The following is a 21,259-nucleotide window of genomic DNA, read 5'->3' on the forward strand; positions in this document are numbered from 1 at the left end:
TTATTCTACAACTCATAAGGGTTGCAATTTTTTGTAATAAGTTTTATTTATAGTTAAGTAACAAAAACATATATGTATAATATTTAATAAAGTTTTATTTCTTGGTACTTATATATGAACTAATTATGAAATAAAAAACATATATAAGTATATTACCACAGTATTACCAAGTATGTTACCATTACCATATGGTAAGTATCAAAAGTGACGTTAGAAATATCGCGTATCAGAGTCGAGTAGCGTTGCTTGCGGCGGGCGGGGGGCGGCTACAGCCAGCCGGCGGAGTGGTGCGGCGCGTGGCCGTGCAGCGGCGTGACGCCGGCGAGCCGCGCCAGCGCCGCGCAGCGCCCGCACGCCGCGCCCTCGCCCTCGCCGCTCGGCGACGGCGTGCTCTTGTCCTCGCCCTCGCCGTCCCCGTTCAGCGCCGCTTGCGACTCCGTGCTCGTCTCGTAGCCGCACTGCCCGCACGTGTCCTGGAAAGATACAAACATAGTTTTCAGACGACTTTTTATCCGTAGCTTTTAAAGCGTTTATTCATATGCTTGACTTTCTTAAATCTTAAGTGTATTTACATCTGCTGGCCGCCCAGGCGAAGCGATAGTGATACACGAATAAAAATTAAAAACGTAATGGAAAACAAAAGAATATGTGTCGGCACGTACGAGGGACTGTGAGTGCGGGCGCGTCACCTTGAGCGCGTCGTCCTCGAGGCTGGCGAGCAGCGGCTCCCGGCTGCCGCCGCGCGCCGCCACGCTCTCGGCGGTGGTGGAGGGCGACACGGCGGGCGCGAGCGGGCGCGGCGGGCACGGCGCGCGGGGCGCGGGCGGCGGGGGAACGCGCGCGGGCACCGAGCTGGCGCGCTGCAGCGCCTCCGCGCCGCTCGTGCCGCGCGCCGCCTCCGCCTGCCGCCGCGAGTCCGAGAACTTCTTGCGTTTCCGCTTCAGGGCCGCGAGCGCTGTCAGTGGGTGTAGCGGCCCGCTGCGGGACACGCGTTCTGGACTGCGCTGAGAATCGCTTCCAGAATCTGATCGCTCGCTTCCACTGCAATTGTAAAATTCAAATGCATTTATGTATATCTTTGTCCTACATTCATACCTATGCTTTATATGTATCTGATTATGCTATCATATTCAAGTACAATATGTTTATACCTCGGCGAAGGACGTGCGTGATCACACACGGAGTCCTCGGAGCGCGAACGGCCGATGAGTCGCGACACCCGCGCGGCGCGTGCTGCCTCGATGATGGTGCCCCAGCGCCGTTTGTGCCCCACCGGCTTGCGGCGCGCGGCCAGCACACCGGCTCCTCCGCCTACCAATGCACAATAACAATTAATGAAACACTTAACAATTTCTTTATCGTAAAAAGAATTACAGTTGATTGCGTTTTTTTAACAATGTCCTTAATATGGTACATAAGTAAATGTGTTTAGGTACATTTGCACATGAAACAGAAAGCTCTACAATCTATTATATTCAAAGTAGAGAGTGTTTATATCACCTGCACCATCGGATAGGCTGGACTGGCTGGTGCGCAGGCGGCCGCCGAGCAGCGCGGACAGCGAGGCGTGGTGCGCGCCGTGCGAGCCGCCGTGCTCGTGGTGCAGCGACGCCAGGAACTCGTCCACGGGCGCCAGCGCCGCGCCGGGCGCTATGTTGAACCCTTTCATGAGTCGCCGCTCCTTCTGACGGTTCTTCTTACCGCCTCCTCCACCTGGAAGATGAGACAACTTGCAAATTGTGTTACTGTAGTGTGAAATGGTGCTGATATAGGGAAATAATATGTAAAAATGCGCAAAGTTTTGTAACGAATCCAAACTACATGCTACCCAAACTATAAAATCTAATGACTAAGGAAACTGATGCAAAAGGAACCAAACTCAACTAAATAATTATCTGAATAAACTATAGCGCTTCCTTCCTGAACGAGGTCCAGAACAAAAATGAAATTAAACTAATTCTATATTATTTTCTATCTACTACACAAACAGCACACATATTAATTAAAACTACGATATTATGAAGCTGAAGAAAACCAGTTACTCGAGCTAAAACCAAACCACTAGATTAGGGAGTTACTGCGCTAGCGGAAAGTTAAGTGGAGGGACAGATGAAGCACCTGGCGCACCCGCGTTGGCGGTGGAGGTGTTCATGCCGGAGTTGCGCAGGATCTCCACCAGCTCGCAGCGGAACGCGCTCACGTCCTGCTTGATCTCGTTCACGTCGTCCTCCGTCACGCCGCCGCACTCCGCGCGCCGCTGCTGCACCGTCACGTAGCGCCGCACCAGGTTGCGCATTATTGCCTGCGATACCAATATCATTTTTACCAGATAATTCCATGATATCATAGATCTATCATAAATTAAATTCTTCCAACTACTTATTTAAGTTTTAATTAAAGTTCAAAACTTGATAAATGACACTCACCTGATATCTGAAGTCTCTTTCTGTAGCCTGTTTAGCCTTTCTCTGAAAATAATTAGCAATGTTCTTTAATGCTTTAATAACATATAAGATTAATATACAGCACAGACAATGCTTCACACCCCCTCTGATTTGCTATTTTTTGTACGCTAGGTACTCATCTAGTGGATTATCATATAGAACAGCGCGATAATTACAAAGCACTGCAATCGTATAAACAAACGTATTTACAAATTATATGAAATTCATTCAAAAATGCGTAAGTCTGATTAAAAGTGGCGCATAAGCTCCAGATAATACAAAAACAAAAAAAAAAAAAAAAAAACTTATAATAAATCGATATTGAAAATCGCAATGCAGTATGCATAGCCGTACCCGTATAGTGCGCATGTGCTCCCGCTTGGCGCGCGTGTGTCCGCACAGGCGGCGCTGCAGCCAGCGCCAGGCGTACAGCGCGGACTTGGGCGACGGCACCACGTTGAAGGGCGGCGGCGCCGTGCCGCCCTCCTCGAAGTAGCTGATCCATAGCTTGCTGCGCGCGAACTTCCACTCCACGTCCGCGCGCTCCTGCAATTATTTTGTGTATTTTTTAGTTTATGGTTTTTATTCAACTTTAATAGGTATAAATAGAGTTTAGTCATAAGGTTGGTCCGTGTTCAGTAGGATCGAGGATAGCAAGAGCTCAGCACTAAGTTAAATGCTAATCAGTAGCAAGTTATAACTATTGTAACGAGTATTCATAAGATATTGTTACATTATTTTCAAATGTGAATAGCTGATATTGCAGTTCCCGGATATTTTGGCAAACAAACAAAACACTTCATCTCATATTTACTTGCAACAAATTACACCTACTCGAGTATATATATTTCGCAAATGTAACATTTGCGAAGGCGGTTTATTGACCACATTATGTCTGTAGTTTACATTATTTTGACACATTGATATTACGAACTGTTTAGCGCTAACGTACAGTTCGCCACATTACAGCACTATAAATTTTTATAGCCCGTGAGTCATTTCTTTGTTGTTATGTGTTAATCATAGACTTGCTTGTAAAAATAATAAATTAATTTCTGCGGTAATGAAGTTTTAAACTTTTCACAAGCCTGTCATATTCTTAGCTGTATACGTACAGATATAAGTTGATAGGAATGGTTCATCATGGCGATGAGCAGGTTGAGCAGCACGATGACGTTGATGACGGCGTAGGTGCCGAACATGAGCATGCCCCAGAAGCGCGTGAAGATCTTGATGCCGTCCAGCTCGAAGGACTCGAGGTCCACCAGACCAAACGCAGCCCAGAACAGCGTCTGCATTGTCTCGAATAAGCTGGAACATATAGTCCGTTCGCGTTAAGAAAATAGTGAGTCATCGTTGTCCGCCGGCCTGGCCACGCCCCAAATTAGAAAGTCGAGTTCACAGTGACCAGTTGAAATCTGACCTTCGAACAAAACGGTTGTGTATTTTGCGTGACTCGTTCAACAATAAATTTTGAAAATGAATACTTCACCAATTCGAAAGAATAAAAGTGGATCAATAATCCATAGCGGAGAGAGACGCATAATTTACAATGTTTATAAGTACTTTAAATTGTGTGATTTTAATGCAACTAAAAAACGAAAAAGAACAAAATTATTTCATAATAAATGTAACTGAAGAATCTAGCGATACTGAATAGTGATTTAAGTAATTTTAAGACATTTTTTTTCCATTAATAATAATTTAATGTTTAAAAAAATGTTTAAGTACTTTTTCTCCACTGTGAATAGACCCTCATCCTGTAGTTGCACTGATGACTCACTATTTTCTTAACGCGAACGGACTATAGGTGCTAATTGAGTGAAACAAACAATAGCAATGACAAAAACATAAACCTCGTAAACTATAGACAAAAAAGGTGTCCAAACTCAAAATATAATAATTTTGTCATTTACTCTACACTCATTCAGTTTAAGAACTCTATCTATTTGTAGAATATTATTATGCGTAAAAGATGCGTAAAGACTATATATCTACTCAGGTGACGGATCATTTACTTTAAGCAATTAAAATATGAAGTATAATATTGAGCGTGTTTATAAATTTTCATTTCAATGGTCATTCTTATCTGTTTTCTATCATCGGAGAATAAAAAATTAGGTTTTATAAAACACGTACTTAGCAAATCGCCTCCAGACGATGCAAGCGTCCGGGTCGTGCACAGTGCTGTTGGTGCCCGACAGCGTTGTGCAGCGCTTCTTCTCCATGTCCGCGTAGTACCATAGCAGCTGGTTCAGACCTGACACACAAAATCAGATTAATTATCATTTTACAGCGAAATTTCTGCGTTTGGATTTGTAGGAGAATGAATTTCTTATCAAGATTAGGTGACAATGCAATCTTATAGAAGTTTTTTTAACTTATAAGTACCTATTCAGTTTATTTGATTTTACGCGAGTATGAAAAGATTAGAAGGTTTTAAACGAATTTTGAACACGATTTCTTGACACATTGATTTTATGTCACACTCACCACAAGAGAAAGCGAATATAACAAGAATATCCAGGACGAAAAACTTCAATATGTCGAGCACCATGCGGCTAAGGGACACCTGCAGCGGGCCCAGGTGCGGGTTGACGCTGAAGATGTACACGAGCTTGAGGCTGCTGAAGATGTTGGCGGCGGAGAACAGCCCTTCCGACAGCAGCATCGGGTCCCACGCGTCCCACTTCTCGCGGGGCTGGTTCCACTGCAGACCCATCGCCATTTCTCTCCGTACCTGTAGAATGCATTGAATATTGACAGGAAAATTGCATACATTTTTAAAATGTGTTTGTACTTAGGATGTTTATGTTAGAGAGCAAAAAAAACACTTGGCAAAATATTAAAATGTGTTAATTTACTTGCTCATATGATTAAGATTTTGTGTTCATAACGTTCGCGTTGCTGAAGTAGAAGTAAGGATAAGTTAAATGAAGTAGAATTTCAGAATTACTTGGAAATGCGAGACGATACGTAGGGCGACAGTGGCAACATAGAGCGAATTGGTGACGAAATCTATGACGTTCCACATGTCGTGTACATACTCCTGCAAGCCCATGTCCCACAGCTGCTTTACTTCGCTCCAGATTAGACCTGCAATTGAATTATAATTAAGAGAAAAATAGTAATAAATTATTGCTAAAGGAGGTAAGTTTTGGCGTTTGATTAGATATATCTTCAATATAGCCAATATAATATAGCTCCATATTCAATAGTCATAATACCTACCGCTAACCCATGAAAGAATGAGCCACTCGACCAGTGTGGGCGGAGAGCCGCGGCGTGAAACCAGCGCGTCGTGTGTGCTGCCCCAGAAAATGCCCCCAGCCGCTGTCTCGATCCGTTGGGACGCCAGGATGAGCAGAACTGATGGACGATAAGTGATTTTATTGAACAAACAAAATTTTGAGACAAATAATAGATAGTAAATTTTGCATTTTAACAGGTTTTACAGAACACTTTATTGTTTTTAGTAAACAAACTTAGTTATTGATTTGACTGATTACAACGAACTTTTCAAGGGATGGCACTTTTTTCTGCGATACAAGTTTCTAGTTCAGAAGACAGTGGAATGTCGTGAATTAAACATTTGAAGTTGCTATTAAACTCCTTTTATATTTCTTTAGAATTATAAAAAATGGATTAATTTACACGACTCACATAAAAACATGAAGTAGCTGGCGGAATGGCACAGGAACTTGATGAAGGGCTTCCTCAGCATGCGTCCTGCAGCGGAGTGCGGCGCGACGATGTACGCGAGCGAATAGAGCGGGAACATGGCGCCGATGCGGACCATCTCCGCGGCCTGCAGCAGCATGTTCTTGCGACGAAACCCGGGCACGCTCTCGTACCAGATGGACGCTAGCAGTTGCTGCACGTTCGGGTGCGCTACGAACTGGAAGGAGAGCGTTATTTCAAGTGTTAACGATTTCTAAAATTACATAAAAAATAATACCATAAAGATTAGTTAACGTTTTACCTATACGCATTTTATGTGTATCGTAAGTAAAATAATTTTTATGTTTGAAGGATGATCGAAATTGCGATAAAAACATTAAAACCTTGTTTATTTTTTCATCTGTGAAATGCTTGATTTCGTAGTATTTCTTGTTTGTAGAGGTAGTTATTAAAGCATTAATTCTAGTCAATCCTAATTAACATACGTCTTTACCTAATAAGTAATATTAGTTTTGTTAAAATTTGTATAACATAGAGCGTATTGAATAGCATGAGAGTAAGTACAACTTACAAGGTATAAAACTTACTTTTTTCTGTCTGAGTTTGATAGCCAGCTTGAGCCGCGACAGGCGCATCCTCTCTGGCGCGCCGGGCTCTATGAGCGGAGCTTGCGGCGATCCCTTCTCGTGGTTGAGCAGCACCTGCAGCTCGTTGGACGTGCGCGTGTGGTCCAGCAGCGCCGTCGCGAATTCCTGGCACTGCACGCGTAGCTCTTGGTACTCCGTTTTGAATTCATGCTCTAATGCAGATAATCTTCGCAGTTCCCACGATAATTCGAACGCTGATAGTATCGGGTCTTTGGAAGATAGAGCGATTAGGGAAGGGGATGCTAAAGCTCTGTACGCGTTGATTCTAGATCGTGAGTGCCGCAAGGAGTCCTCGCGGCGCGAGCGCACGCACTCGTCGCAGCCGCAGCGCACGTCGTGCGGCACGGGCAGGCCGGCGCCGCGGTCCAGCAGCAGCTTGATGATCTCGTAGCTGTCGCGGTGCGCCGCCAGGATTAAGGGCGTTATGTCTGAAGTGAATGTCGCCGTCTCCGGGGGAAGCGCCTCCCAACTCTGCAAAAACGTAAATTATGTACGACATATTTTGTCGCTTGTCCTCCCGCCCAACTTTATAAATATTACCTATACTTAATATTAAGTATATTTTGCTAGCTGTGCCGCGCGGATTCTGGCCCATGGACGAACCCGCAAATGCAAGTATTTCTAGGTATAGCTTATTTGTAACTCTGGCCAAGTAAAATGGTTTAAGTAGTTTTCCCGTAAAAAAGGAAAAAACAAATATATATTAACATATACCTACATACATAAGATATACGATATATTTATTATATAAGAGAAACAACTAGTCTAGATAACTTTGAAGAAAGAATTAATTTGCATTTCAATGGTTTTATAAAGTTTAGCTCATTAATTTTAAAAACCTCTCAAGTGCAAATTGTATATGACAAACTAGAAAACTTTTACGATAAATAGCTTGAGAACGTTTTTTTATATACATATTATGCGTTTCATATTATTATTTGTAACTAAAGTTTAGTACTTTGTAGTAAGTACTTACTTAAGTATTTTTGCAATCATATAATTATTATTAGGGCAAATCGGTTCTATATAATCGGTATAAACTATTTATATAATGTTATTTCACAAAGATACAACATTATGCATACGGGAATTTTTAATCTTTTACTAAATTTTTGTAAAAAATGTAAAACTACTAACATGTGGTTCTCCCTCTTTCCGCGTCCGTTCTTCGTGATCCAAGAGCGCTTCCACGGCTTCCACAAACTCTTCTGAAATGGCGTGGAGCAGTGCGTCCCTCGTCTCCACGCCGAACTCGAGCAGCAGCTCCACCATCTCCAGGTTCTCGTTGTCGATGGCCATGAGCAGCGCGCTGCGGCCGAGCGGGTCGACGCAGTCCACGTTGATGTGGCCCGTGTCCCGCGCGCGCTGCAGCACGCGCCGCGTCCCCGCCACGTCTCCTCGCTCGACGCCCAGGAGAAACTTCTTCTCCTCGAGGGACAGTACCGCCATTTCCTGATGTGGCCGCACCACATTTTCCTCCTCTGTCATGCCATGTATGCTATGACGCTGTCGACATAATAGCAAACATCAAAAGAATAGACGTATTTCTTACTCTGCGTGTAGTTTAATGAAAATGAGTCAAACAATAATAAACCTTATCGGAACAAAACAAACATTTGCTTGACGATCGATCAAAATATAACGGGAGTCGATCTATAATGCTGCATCATCTTTACTGACCGAAACTATGCACGGCTCAGTTGAGACGTTAGATTCATAGTAGACATTAAGCTTTAATGGGGCAGTATGTCTATTTATAAGATATTGATAGATTTGATAAACACTTGGCGGTAATGAACTGGCGTGTAGTTATTTTTCATTATTTATATTACAAAAATAGACGCATTCCAGCTTCATGCAATGTAGTGAAAACCAAAGTCATCCGAGAGAGTGTGGAATTATGCGAATGGAAAGTTAAATGAAACAAAATTCTCTTCATAGCTATAATGCTTTAAAAATATATCAAGCAAGATTTTCCAAAACATGATAGATAAATAAATAAACAAGACAATCGATTATTTTACTATTAATTGCAACTCTAATAGCGATAATGTTTTACTATATATCGTTAAATCTCAACTTTTTTTACAACGTTGTAGATTGACAAACATTATCATACCCATTTATCATAAGATGCGACGATAAAAACAAAATAGGTCAGTTGTTAAGGGTGAAACGTCGCAGGCCGCGGGCGTTCGAGGAAGGTGTCGCCTGTCGAGGCGAGTGTATCGACGCTCATTATGCAAATGGGTCGAGCCTCGCCGCCCACGCGCTCGCCCGTCGATGTTCACAAACACTCATTGACAAACCGCCCGCACAATGAATTAGCGACGCGCGACGCTACTACTATCTTCATAGTAGGATCGCAGCTTGCACAAATTGCATTTACGGTTGACCTTTAAACCCACGTAAATCATCTGCTTAACATAATTCGTATCCTGAGTGTTATTATAAACAACGCAGCGGATATCGGGCAGAATATAAATATGCCAATAGGGAAATCGAGACGGGAAGGATGGGGTCGCATGCGGAGCGGCGTACCTTGACCTTGTTGTCGAGAGGGCGCGGCTCGGGCGCGAGCAGGGCGCCGAGCTCCACGCGGCAGGTGGAGGGCCGGCGGTCGCCGCTGCCGGCCGACATCTCGGAGCCGCCGCTCTCTGCACAGACAGACCGACACTGAGCGACGGCCGCGCTCGCGAGCGCAGCCGCCGCTCGTGCTACGTTTCGGCGTAATACAATGCGGCCGGATATAATTAGTGCGCGTGCGCAGCGCAGCACTCACCGGCTCCGTCGCCGCGGGCGCCATCCCGCGACCGCTCCGAGAACTGCAACAAAGGAGCGCGCGTGGTAAGTTAGGGCGGGCGGACACGCGGCGTGGCCATTGTGCGAACAAAACCGCAGATAATTGTTCGCTATGTTTCAGCGTGAAACACGGATACACAAATATGCATTCAGAATATTACGACTAATATCTTCTAAATATTATTTTCATAAACTGTATAAATGTGTACTTTAATGGGTTTTTAAATTAAAAGTGCTTATAACATGAGGCAGTGGCAAAGAAAACACAATAAAAAGCTGGACCACAATAGTAAAGCTAACGAATTTAAATTATATCTATTTGCATAGTAAACAAACTTACTTATGAACGAGTACAGTATAATTAACTCGGTATTTCCGTTACTTGGTAAAAATAAATACTCTCTATACGTCTCTAAACCACTTCTCATTTAACTAAAATCTAGACCACCACTTCTTTTGATTATATTTAATTTTATATTTTCATAAAATCTACACTAAGTAATATTATAAAGCTGAAGAGTTTGTTTGTTTGAACGCGCTAATCTTAGGAACTACTGGTCCGATTTGAAAAATTATTTCGGTGTTAGATAGCCCATTTAATAGAGAAAAGCTATATCATCATGCTAAGACCAACAGAAGCAAAGCCACGCGGGTGAAACCACGGGGCGCAGCTAGTAAATGATAAGCATCTATATCAAATCACCGATCTATAAATGACTATATTTCTATAATGTATATTGTGCCTGGTACCTGCACGCGGCGCACGCGTCGCGCGGCGATCTGCCGCGAGTGTCTGCGCAACGCCTCCAGCGTGGACGCCGCGCCGCCTGTCTACAAAAAGCCTTCTTTATTACCTCGTAAACGTAAACGCACTGCGCATTTTTTGTTCGCGATGAAGTACGTGATATATTTAGTACACGTTACACGCGCTTCACGAGCTTCCCTGCCATATGATCTTGCAATGATTAATTAGCGAAGAGGTTGTCAAAACACAGCGTAAAAAAGCTATATATTCCGTTTTGAAAATAAGGTATATAAACAAACGTGATGTATTTACAACGAATGCTATTTATGGTTTACCTCATCAAATGAGACAGGCTGAAAATCTTACAGCTTTTGAAAGTAACTTTTAAGAAAATTGAGATACGGATAATAATTGCTGACCTATGTCGGCCACAAAAATAGTAGTTAGTCAATTAGTCGGTTTAATTACACAGTATATTAACATAATATGATCAACAATAATTGTCTTCAAGTTCTTCTGTTAGTTTAACGTGTTCAAGTACTAAGGTGTACAGTTTTCAATAGATATTATATAAGTTACGATTATTCTTCCGCCCTTTTTACCACAATATCACGTGATGGTTGATTTTTTTTTTCAATATATTCAACGTCATCCAAATCTATTCAATGGTTCAGGCGTCATACCGGAGTGGTATGTATAGTGACTTTTAGTACGTTTACTATAAGTATGAAGTATGGAAGTATGGATTTCCAGCTGTTACCTGCGCCATCGTCCGCCTGGTTATAGGAATAGCGCGATCTACTGGAATGTACACAATTTGGAGATCCAATTTCAAATCATAATGAATCTTCCCTTAGGAATGCGATTTTTTAAAAAGTAATCTATCGTATATCCAGATATTCATGTTACCGGACGCGGCAGAGCGAGAAGCCCCGTGAAGCAGCTCGACTGTGAGGACGTGACTCGGCCGAAGAAAATGGCAGCACACACGTTTTTCCTCAATACTCACTTCCTCACTTATAATTTTACTAAAGATAACTATTATTACTAAATTGCTGGTAGCCTATAGATATATTATCTTTGTTATTATTAATTCAAAACTACAAAAGTATTGCTCGTGCAAACATATAATTGAGTTAGATTACGAGTATTCTCTAGAGTGCCCACTTCGGAAATTCGCATGTCCCTGTAGACATTAAGTTATTAACGTAATTGGCTAAATTCTGTCCCTACACATTATCTGTAAAATTAATCCGACATTCGGTATCGATATCATATTGTAAGATTTTGTAAAAATAATATATATAATAAACCTTTATTCAATATTTTTTTCCTCTTGTTTTGTGAAGATACCTTCTTAGCAGGTCATTATTCACCTTTTAGTATTTTCCCGCTGTCTTCAACACTCAATAAATCAGAAGCCAACGTCCTTCTATATGAAAATAACCTAGAAAGAACTTTGAAACGCTGTCCATTATAACAGGGAAAGAAAATAAGTAGGGAAGTATCTAATAAAGTAAAAGTCGTTCTAATTTCACCGCCAATAAATTTAAATTTATTAGCGGTGAAATTAGAACGACTAAATTTGTTTGTAAGTATTTAAAATGTCACATTGAGAATTTATCAGTTTATTGGAATCTCTTTCCTTTTTTAGGGTTTCAGTCCATAAAATAAAAAACGGAACCCTAATAGGATCAGTTTGTTGTCCAGCTGTCTGTCTGCATTTTCCATAGTGAGAACATACATAGTTGGTGTGATTTACAAAAGCAATAGAAAATTCATCTGGATAAAAAAAGCTCGGACGTAAGCCCAACACTTTAACCTTAAAACTAAATATACTTAGCATATAATATGTAGCACCTATTATATTATAATCTAGCACAGATTATACAAAAGCAAGATAGTTGCAAGATATTCATTGAATAAAACTTTTATAAACGCGAAAGCAACTCTATCTCTCTGACCGTCCGCGTCTGTCTGTTATCCTTTTGCGCTACCTAAATCATTAATCTTTAATGATATAACAGGGGTGGACTTACCCTTAGCAAAGGATATAAGCCTATATTTATTAAGAAATCAAAACCTACGGGTGAAATATGGCGATGGAAAATTTTCTGTAGAGTAAATTTTTTGTAGAGAAATCTATGTAGAGAAAAATCAAAATGAAAGAAAAATCACACGATTTAAATAACCTTCAGTCTTCACTAATTTTGATATCAATACCAAGTTATTAACACCTGGCTTCGCGATCTGTCTCGAGCACTTGCCTACTTATTACAGAGCATCGGATCGATGGCAAACAATCGCGATTACAAGTTGTGTTCGCACTCGCTAGTAGCGAGTGACAAACGTAGCGAGTCGCTACGTTTGTCACTTTGTGCAAATATAGTTAAAGGGTAAACAATTGGTTTCTATGCAAAATATATTATATCGATATTGATAATTGTTTAATGCGCTAATTTCCGGAACTCCTCTTTCGAATTAAAAAAAAATTTTTGTTGATGGAATGCCTCATTGTATTGAGAAAATTATTTGAGCTTGAAAAATCAATTGATATATAGCATATAGTATTATAATAGTATTCAATTTATACTATGTATATAGCCTACCGCCTACAATCACATGTTATTACATAAAACTTCGATCAATAGGAGCAGAACATGAATGAAAAATGTTGCAAATTACGCGGAAAAAACGTATCTTTGCCTCCCACGCACTGAACAGAGACGCGGACAGAGCTAGTGCAACATAAAGCTTTGTAATGTGTTTGATGTTATGACATAATATGATAGAGCGATAACTAAACAGTGTGACAAAAGGGCGGGAGTTGGCGCGTCGCCAAGCTGAGGGCACGACTGTGACTCCTCCGTCTCCTGCGATAGGATTTAAATTCACTAGTGAATTCTATTATAGCTCAGATGGCCTAATCGAATACTAACAGCCCCTCTGAGCTTCGTATGTGATATAGAAGAGGATTTATGAGGATTTGTAGAATGCTGATATTCTCTCCTTTCTTGTAAATCTTTTAATGTTATTCCTAAATCTGTTAAGTAATTGCTATTCATTGTTTATTTATTTTTATTTTAAAAGTTTTTTTACTACTACTTTTACTCTAACTATATACTTACTCTGTTATCACTTTTTTTTCACGAAAACCAGTGATCACTGCATAGCTTTTCTAAGTCCCTTACTCTTCTGTGTGTCGTTTAAGTGAACATAAAAAAAAAAAAAAAAAAAAAAAATAAAAAAAAAAAAAAAATAAAATAAAATGCTTAAAAAGAGCTTAAAATGCTTAATGCATAAAATGCTTCTACTTGTTAATTTATATTCGTATCAGACCATTTCATAAGAACGACCCTCAAAGAAAATAAAATTTCTTTCATAAGTTAAATATCCGTCTATTGCCTTATCATTTCTCACGTGATAAGTATAAACGTAAAAAGTATATATAACCTTCAGGTCATGGACCTGAAAGCTTTGATATAAAATATATAAGAAAAAACCTTTTATAAGAGTAGGAAATAGACACTGTTATGGCACAAGGAACAGAAATAAAATCGAAATGCCATTTTACCGGCTAGCTAGAGTTAAAAATTCATTTATGGGCCAAGGTATACTTTTTTACAACAGAATTCCTCATAGTATTAAAGAGTTTAGTAGTGCTAAATTTAAAAATTATGTAAAAAAACGTATTAGTTCAGATAGCCTATTACAGCATTAAGGAATATATGGAAGATAAAAACCCATAGAGGGTTCTCGCGTAATAACCACAGGACAGTTCTTTGGCATAATATTATCCTAATATACAGTTACATATTTTGTAAAATTAAATTGTAATACTGAAATGATTTAAAAGAGCAACTATGGAGTTTCTTGCCGGTTCTTCTCCATAGATACTGCTTTCCGAATCGGTGGTAGATGTTAAAATTATGTATTGACGTTTCAAAAGTGCTTCTCGAAGAAGTCTAATTGAATAAATAAATGTTTGAGTTTGAGTTTTATATTTTGAGAACCTCGTTAAAAAAGTATAAGTTAGAAAGTTCAATGACATAGGTACACAGTTTTTCTTTTATAATGTAGATACTAGAACTTTTTTGTACGTACATTATAATTTTATACAGTATACCTACCTAATTTATAACAAATTGGCTTCAAAGTTCAAACATCTACTAAGAAAATAGTGCCTAAATACAAAGAGCAATTTAAAATACATAAGAAAAACTAACCCTTTTTGTTGTCGATGAAAGGTAATAGTCCTCGGTCAAAGAAAACCTATTAGACCCCAATAAATGTTATTAGTAAAGGGCTACATGTTACAGAACGAATCCCCCGCCGTGTCCTCGTTGAACGTGATAAGCTGTTAACATCTCACTAATAATATAATTGCTTAGATTAAACTACAGTTGTCTTTCTAGATAGGTAGGTACTTATACAATTTAATTATGTTGTTCACATGTTCACTAATAAACAACTTCATTAATTCATTAATCCTTTATAAAACCGAAATAAGTATCGGATTACTGAAGAAACTCTGCGTTCGGTTTAATTTTTTTTATTAAGTAAATGAGTATTAAAAAAGTACATGTATAGTACATATAGAAATATAAAATATACCTACTTATTTTTACTTACACCAAAATGATATTCGTATAGTTAGTAATTTTGTTACGCTTTATTAGTTTAAACAATATGGGCCTATGTCGTAGACTTAAAACCCTTCGTAGACCTACTACGAGCTACGTAAACATAGAAACAATCTATGAACGAGATTTTTTTTCCAGTACTCAACACAATTATGATTATGAAAATGTCTTTAAATTTCCAAAATATACAATAGTGATAAATAGCGAAATGATAAGGGCGGAAAAGGTATACGTATAAGAACAGCTTCAACTAAAAATTCTTATAAAATCCGGCAAAAAGTAGGACGTAGAGGAGCAGATATTTATTTTAGCAAATAGCTGCCTCGGCAGACGTTGCTTTGCCCTATGGCCCCTTTTTTCGTGCTTTCTATCCATGAGAACCTTCCTTGTGCCTTAATGCAAAACTTCTAAGTTCTACGGGAACCTGATTACTTATGCTTTTAAGTTGTATTTAATATGCGTGACATTGTTAAGGAGTAAATTAAAATGAAATAAAGTATAATTTTAATTCAAAGTCTTCCTGTCATTAGAGCATGTGGTATATGATACAGATTGTATAAGGTATATTGATACTTTGAAGATGTTCCCTAAATATAAATAATTGAAGGTCATCATTTGAATTTATTTTTGTTGTTCAGAATTGCGTATAGATATCTACACATGTTATCGTGTAGGATTCATTAACGTTAGACATTTGGTCCCTTTGTTGGCTAAGATGAAGATGGAGAGCAACAAGGATAAAATAAATTGCAAAAATAAAGGTTAAGAGTCATGTCAATATACATTTCTCGTATTTGAATGTGTAAAGCCTTCACGAGCAATGTCGTGGGCGGCTCGATAGTTCTGTACTATAAATAACTATTCCATATTATTAGTTTTAAAACCAGTTTCATATTGAAAATCCTGAATATTCAGGATAATATGTAGTAAATAAGTAGGTATATACCACTTATTTACTACACAAATATAAGTTATATAACGTCCTTCACCTTTTATGTGTACGTAATTCGTCTTCCATAAAAGTTTATTATTTTTATTCATATTATTTTAAGTAGATTTGACCAATGGCAATTTGATAGACCATAATATATTTATTAATGTATCCAAGTTATATTTAGAGCCTTAGAGTATATAAACCTCCTGAAGAGTTTTTAATTTTTTAGATTTCTAGAATATTATGGAGTGATTCATGAGGAAATGCATAAATGTATGATTGGTTAATGTAAAAATTTCGTTGCAATAAATCTTGGCAACTAAGACGGTCCACAACTGCAATTCGCATAAACCTCTCTTTTCAGGGTATCCGTATCAATCTATATACACTCTTTGTACAAAACGGAGGACATCTATGCATATAAAACTCAAAGGTGACTGATATAGTGATATAGTATCAACGCACAGCCCAAACCACTGGACGTATCGGGCTGAAATTTGGCATGCAGGTAAATGTTAGGACGTAGGCATCCGCTAAGAAAGGATTTCCCGAAATTCTTGCGGGAACGGGGAAAAACGGGGATGCACGTACAAAGTCGTGGGCGGAAGCTAGTACATATATTTATTCATTTATTTATTTGGAGATCTTACAGAAACAATTAAAGGGGTATACATAAATTAATGACATAATCAATAATAACATTAACAATTGTTTCCTCTACGTCTCACAGTGAACATAAATAGAAAAAGTAAAAAAAAAAAAAACACAATATAATTATTATCTGTTGCAAGGTAGCCAAATATTTAAAACCAATATAGACTTCTGAAATATTAAACCGGTAGAAAAAGCATTAATTTAAGCATGTACTTATTCAAAGTTAAAAGGTTTATGCATATAATTGGTTTATTGAACATTTGAAACTATATTTGAAAATATATATATAACATAACATGACAATGTAGAAATTGCTATATAATGGTTAATAAAGTACAATTAATTCTAAAACATTAAATATGTCATTTGTTGATATTTGCTTATACACAAAACCATTTAAATTTATATCTTTTGAAATAAAATTCGAGCTGCTTCTCTATGCGAAGGGACGGGTGATGGGTCGCTTTGCTAATACCATATTGTCGATGTATTCATTCAATCCTCATTTCATTTGATAATTGAACAAGTGTATGTGAATTGTGAACATATTTAGTTATCGTCTACCGCAATTAAACAGGTTCCTTATATTGGATACCTTAATCCTTAGATAATAATCACTTATAAACCCCAATAATCAAAATTCAGAAACAGCGTCAGCATCAAATATAAATTAAAAAAGTTGGGAAGAAGGGATAAGAGATTTGATCCCCGAAGAATAAAAGCCACAAGTTCGACGATCTACTTGACCCGTAAAGAGGAAAGCAGTACGGATACCGCGGAAATGGGACTTTCTCGACTTCTGTAGCACCCAAATACATACTTTTTTAGTATAAAAATAATGTAACGTAATTAAAAATTGCTTAATTAAAATTAAAGACCGTTCATTAAACGATAATGTGACTTTCAAATTGTAATTTTGAAAGTTGAAATGGCTTAATTTACCGAGCTGCGATATTGTTTTAATTAAATTAAATTTGTAAGTTGTAATAATAAATGTAAACTGCTGAGATTTCGCGAAAACTCAAGTGAAGCTCAAACTTAAATATGAACGATACAATTTAGTTATTAATAAAATACATATTACACATTTCCATAATCATTAGGTAAAACATTAACTAAACGATTTCTTAATTTTTGATCCGTGTTACCTGAAAAAGTATAGTTTCCTCAATGATAAAGGTTTTAAGATAGGTAGCTGTAATACAAATGATCGGAAAGTATCATATTTATAAATCATTATTGAACGATGGAGTGATCGATAACACTAATGTAGAGGGGTGTGTTGCGGAACTGAGCTAGAAGCAGTAAGTGTATGTGCTACTGAGTGTATTCAACTGCTAGCTATACAATGTACTTGCCTATGGTGGTTGCTAAGGCGTCGGGTGATTTATGTGTGCCAGCTCCAGGGATTTGAATACCTTTTAATTAACTGTGGTAATACGATAAGTGTACCTATTTCACTCTCTGATATTAAAAATATTTGAACAGATATAAATTGCCATATTCGCTACATAACGCCTGTTTATCTACCACCTGGTTATAATATCAAGAATTTGGTCTTTAATTATTTGTGTAGTGTGTTGTTTTTTTTGTCAAATTACGTTACATAGAGCATAAACTATATTACATAGCAAAGATATTTCTTTTTACTTCACTCTACATTTTACAAGCCATGTACATGTTGGCGATTTAAAAAATAAAATATGAAGTAACGAAGCTTTAAAGGCTTGGCGTGAGGCGTGAAATAGTAGCGTGAAACGTTTAAATAAAACGAAACATTGAGTATTTGCTGGAATTGGCGTCCATCGGACCAGATGCCGAGGAACTGAACGTTTTTATGAGTTACGATCGCATTGAACTCGCTATGACTCACTTAAAGCTTAACAAATATCCAAACAAAATCAACTCTTCGGCCAGATAAAAATTCTCCGCGGATTCGAACAGAATTATGATGTTTAGACTCGCTGTTTCATCTCCTCATATAATTGTAATAAAAATGTTGAGTGAACTTTTCTAGTAACGTCTATGCAGTGTGCCGAACGAGTATATTTCACGTCCTTCGTTAATGTTATTTCATTTTTATTAGACAATTAGTTTACTGAGTTTCCACAGATTGAGACGCTGTTTCTTCCGCGTATCAAAACTTCAACCTCTCAGTTTTAAAACTAATTTAACGTAGTGATTATAATCATCCTCTTTGTTCTTTGTTGAAAATAAATACAATACAAAAACAAATAAATTGCATCTTAGTATCGAATATTGAAGGGTAAATGTATTCAATAAATGAATTTTAATTCATGGAATATTTTTAATTAATTTGGCCAAATTCTATTAATATTTGAGTTTTGTAGAGTCGGCTCTATTAAATATTACTCAATTCAATACATTCGCCTTTGTCCCAATTTCTCTGATATAAATTATAATTTCTACAAATAGTATTGGATATACACCGAAATGTTAAATAAAACTGGAGTTGTTTCACCCCTAAACTCGTTTGCAGAACAAAAACGATTCGAAATAAAGACCTTACAAGAAATAAACAGTTGAATGCACAGCTTAACTATGCAGTTATAAAATTGTGAACTTACCGCTCGTAATTTATAACCGTGAAACGTTAAGGGAATAAATCTTCATCTATGATGAATGTTTGATTTCCGCTTTTCGGGTACTGCAGGGGGAGTCATCTGTGGGTCTCGAGTGGTGGTGGCGAGTGGTGTCGCTTGGAGACGCGTGGTGGCGCGTGGTGACGCGAGCGGGCGCGGGCGGGACGAGCTGGCGGCCGACTCTCTGCGAGCCGCGCGCGCGGCGCACTGCCGCGACGGCCGCGCGGCTAGGGCGGGCGGAAGGCGGCAGGCCCTCTGTCGATATTGGCTCATCACTTTTAAGAGACGGGATCGTTTCTACCGTAGCAGTTTGAGAGCTTGTAATTTAAATGATAATCTTACGAGATGAATTGGAAATAGAGATAGAGATTATCGATGATTATCGTTAAGACTACTATTATTTTTTGAGAATTGATTGTATATATTTTATAAAGAGGAAAGAATATTGTGACTTATTTTGACAGGAAATTAAGCGTATTCATTGCTTTAGAGTTATAATATAGAACGAATTTGCGTCGTAAATGTAGATTGTATGATTAATAATTACCTATATAGGATTCATATCTGAACTATGATAAGTTGTAGTCAAATAAACGATATTTAGATTCAATAACATGAATTCAAATTGAAATATAACACAGGACATTGTATATTTATTAAATGTAATTTGTATTTTTTTTCAGAATACGATAAAATAAAAGTTATCGTAAGTATTTAGTATCGACAAGTGTCGGCCGCCCTAGAGGCTGCGACGCGCCGCCCACTCAAATGGCGCAGCTTACGAGCCGCCACCAGACAAAGCTCGCAATTATTATCCGCTTAATTATCTATTGTTGTTTCTATAATTGCAACTTCTTCGGCAACACTTCCTCGACACCGAAACCGTGAGTTACTTTGTCGATATCAAGTTGGAAGTAAAATATTGGGTAAATAGACAATACGTACTTAGCCAATTTGTTTTGACTTAATGCGAGACGATTGCGACGTTGCACTCGGCCATGCAACTTTCGAACATTGGATAGAACTCTGAAGTACACTGTACAGCCGATGTATACCGTGGTATATTTTTATAATAAATTCATAAGTGGTCGGTGTATTTGTGTTCGTATGATTGGTCGAACTTTTAATTAAATGATAGCGCTCAGTCCTCTTTTATGTTAATGAGTTAATTTATTCTTTTGTGAATATCATATTTGCTAACGTTATCAGACGGAAATTCATATACAACTGTACATTTTGATGAAAATATTAATAATACTGCAAATACAATTTAATTGTCCAAATATCTTATCACAAATCATGCTATGTTCTGCAAGCTTCAAAAACATTCTAAATCCTCTTGGAAGCAGTTCAAGTTTACGATGTGCATTTTTAAGATGGACTGAAACTATTTGGCATCGAAAGTGAAAAACAGCAATAAATCCGTATCCCTTTTATGTTCAGCGACGTTTACGGAGATTATCCCATGGGCGAGTACGTGCTCTGCGAACACGCTCCTGCCCCTTTTAGACGTGACACTGTTAAAAATCGATTGAGTTATATGCATGAGCCGAGAGCGCGACTCGTAAAGATGTTTAGGCCGTAACGTCGCTTTCCACTCCCAGAGCTATCAACATTGATTAGCTCGCCGGTTAGTCCTCGTGTTTATTGAATCGTATGAAATTAGCCGGTAATGTGTTTTACAAATACAGATTAGGTGTTGTCTTAAAATACCTCTTTGAAATATGCCCGCTTTCCAGTTTAATGTAAGTCGTTGAAAGCATTAGCAATAGTGCAATAACTACGGGACGTAAACCATCTGGCCCGAGGGGCCTGAAGCGCGGGCGCGGGGCGAGGGGCGCGGGACGGGGCGCGGCGGCCGGGCGGCAGGGGCCGGCGTTACAGCAGCCGGCGAGCCGAAAACAAACGGAACTGCTAAGACATCTGCTGATAAAATGTGACTCGAGTTTACAAGTTGTTTGCGTAAACAAGGAAACTTCAATTGTTTACCTTCATTTTTAGATTGCTGAGAGACGTTCGCTTCATAATGTTTTGTGATAGACGATATAAAATGACTGGACTTCCGGGATCGTTTATTCATATTCAAAATTTCAAACATAAACAATG

At 38.5% G+C, this 21,259-nt stretch overlaps 1 protein-coding gene across 3 annotated transcripts; it reads right to left on the reverse strand.

Moving 5' to 3' along the window:
- Window positions 1-109: 109 nt before the first annotated feature.
- Window positions 110-19,338, reverse strand: LOC149902081 (transient receptor potential-gamma protein-like). Of its 3 annotated transcripts, none has more exons than XM_090110079.1 (19): window positions 19,139-19,338; window positions 10,325-10,405; window positions 9,555-9,597; window positions 9,314-9,429; window positions 7,910-8,278; window positions 6,713-7,243; window positions 6,108-6,342; window positions 5,676-5,813; window positions 5,401-5,540; window positions 4,938-5,184; window positions 4,584-4,704; window positions 3,560-3,755; window positions 2,799-2,990; window positions 2,427-2,468; window positions 2,128-2,302; window positions 1,501-1,713; window positions 1,152-1,311; window positions 690-1,041; window positions 110-473 (listed from the first exon to the last, which is right to left on the reverse strand). In XM_090110079.1, the coding sequence occupies exons 4-19, from the start codon at window positions 9,410-9,412 to the stop codon at window positions 267-269; spliced, it is 3,417 nt and encodes a 1,138-aa protein (XP_089966205.1). In that variant the 5' UTR covers window positions 9,413-9,429; window positions 9,555-9,597; window positions 10,325-10,405; window positions 19,139-19,338; the 3' UTR covers window positions 110-266. The 3 variants fall into 3 exon arrangements, with proteins under 3 accessions (XP_089966205.1, XP_089966203.1, XP_089966202.1); XM_090110077.1 differs by having other exon boundaries at window positions 2,119-2,302; XM_090110076.1 differs by having other exon boundaries at window positions 663-1,041; window positions 2,119-2,302.
- Between the last annotated feature and the right edge of the window lie 1,921 nt (window positions 19,339-21,259).

This window comes from Colias eurytheme, chromosome 15, assembly GCF_061535395.1.
Source record: "Colias eurytheme isolate Ceu_HAF_F1 chromosome 15, ilColEury1 Martin Lab GWU primary, whole genome shotgun sequence".
Classification (NCBI taxonomy): Eukaryota; Metazoa; Arthropoda; class Insecta; order Lepidoptera; family Pieridae; genus Colias; species Colias eurytheme.

Coding starts and splice junctions, on each gene's coding strand:
- LOC149902081 (XM_090110076.1), bottom strand. CDS start 9,412: ATGTCGGCCGGCAGCGGCGACCGCCGGCCCTCCACCTGCCGCGTGGAG. Junction 2,991..3,559: donor ATTCCTATCAACTTATATCT/GTACGTATACAG, acceptor AAATAATTGCAG/GAGCGCGCGGACGTGGAGTG. Junction 2,303..2,426: donor AAAGAGACTTCAGATATCAG/GTGAGTGTCATT, acceptor TTGGTATCGCAG/GCAATAATGCGCAACCTGGT.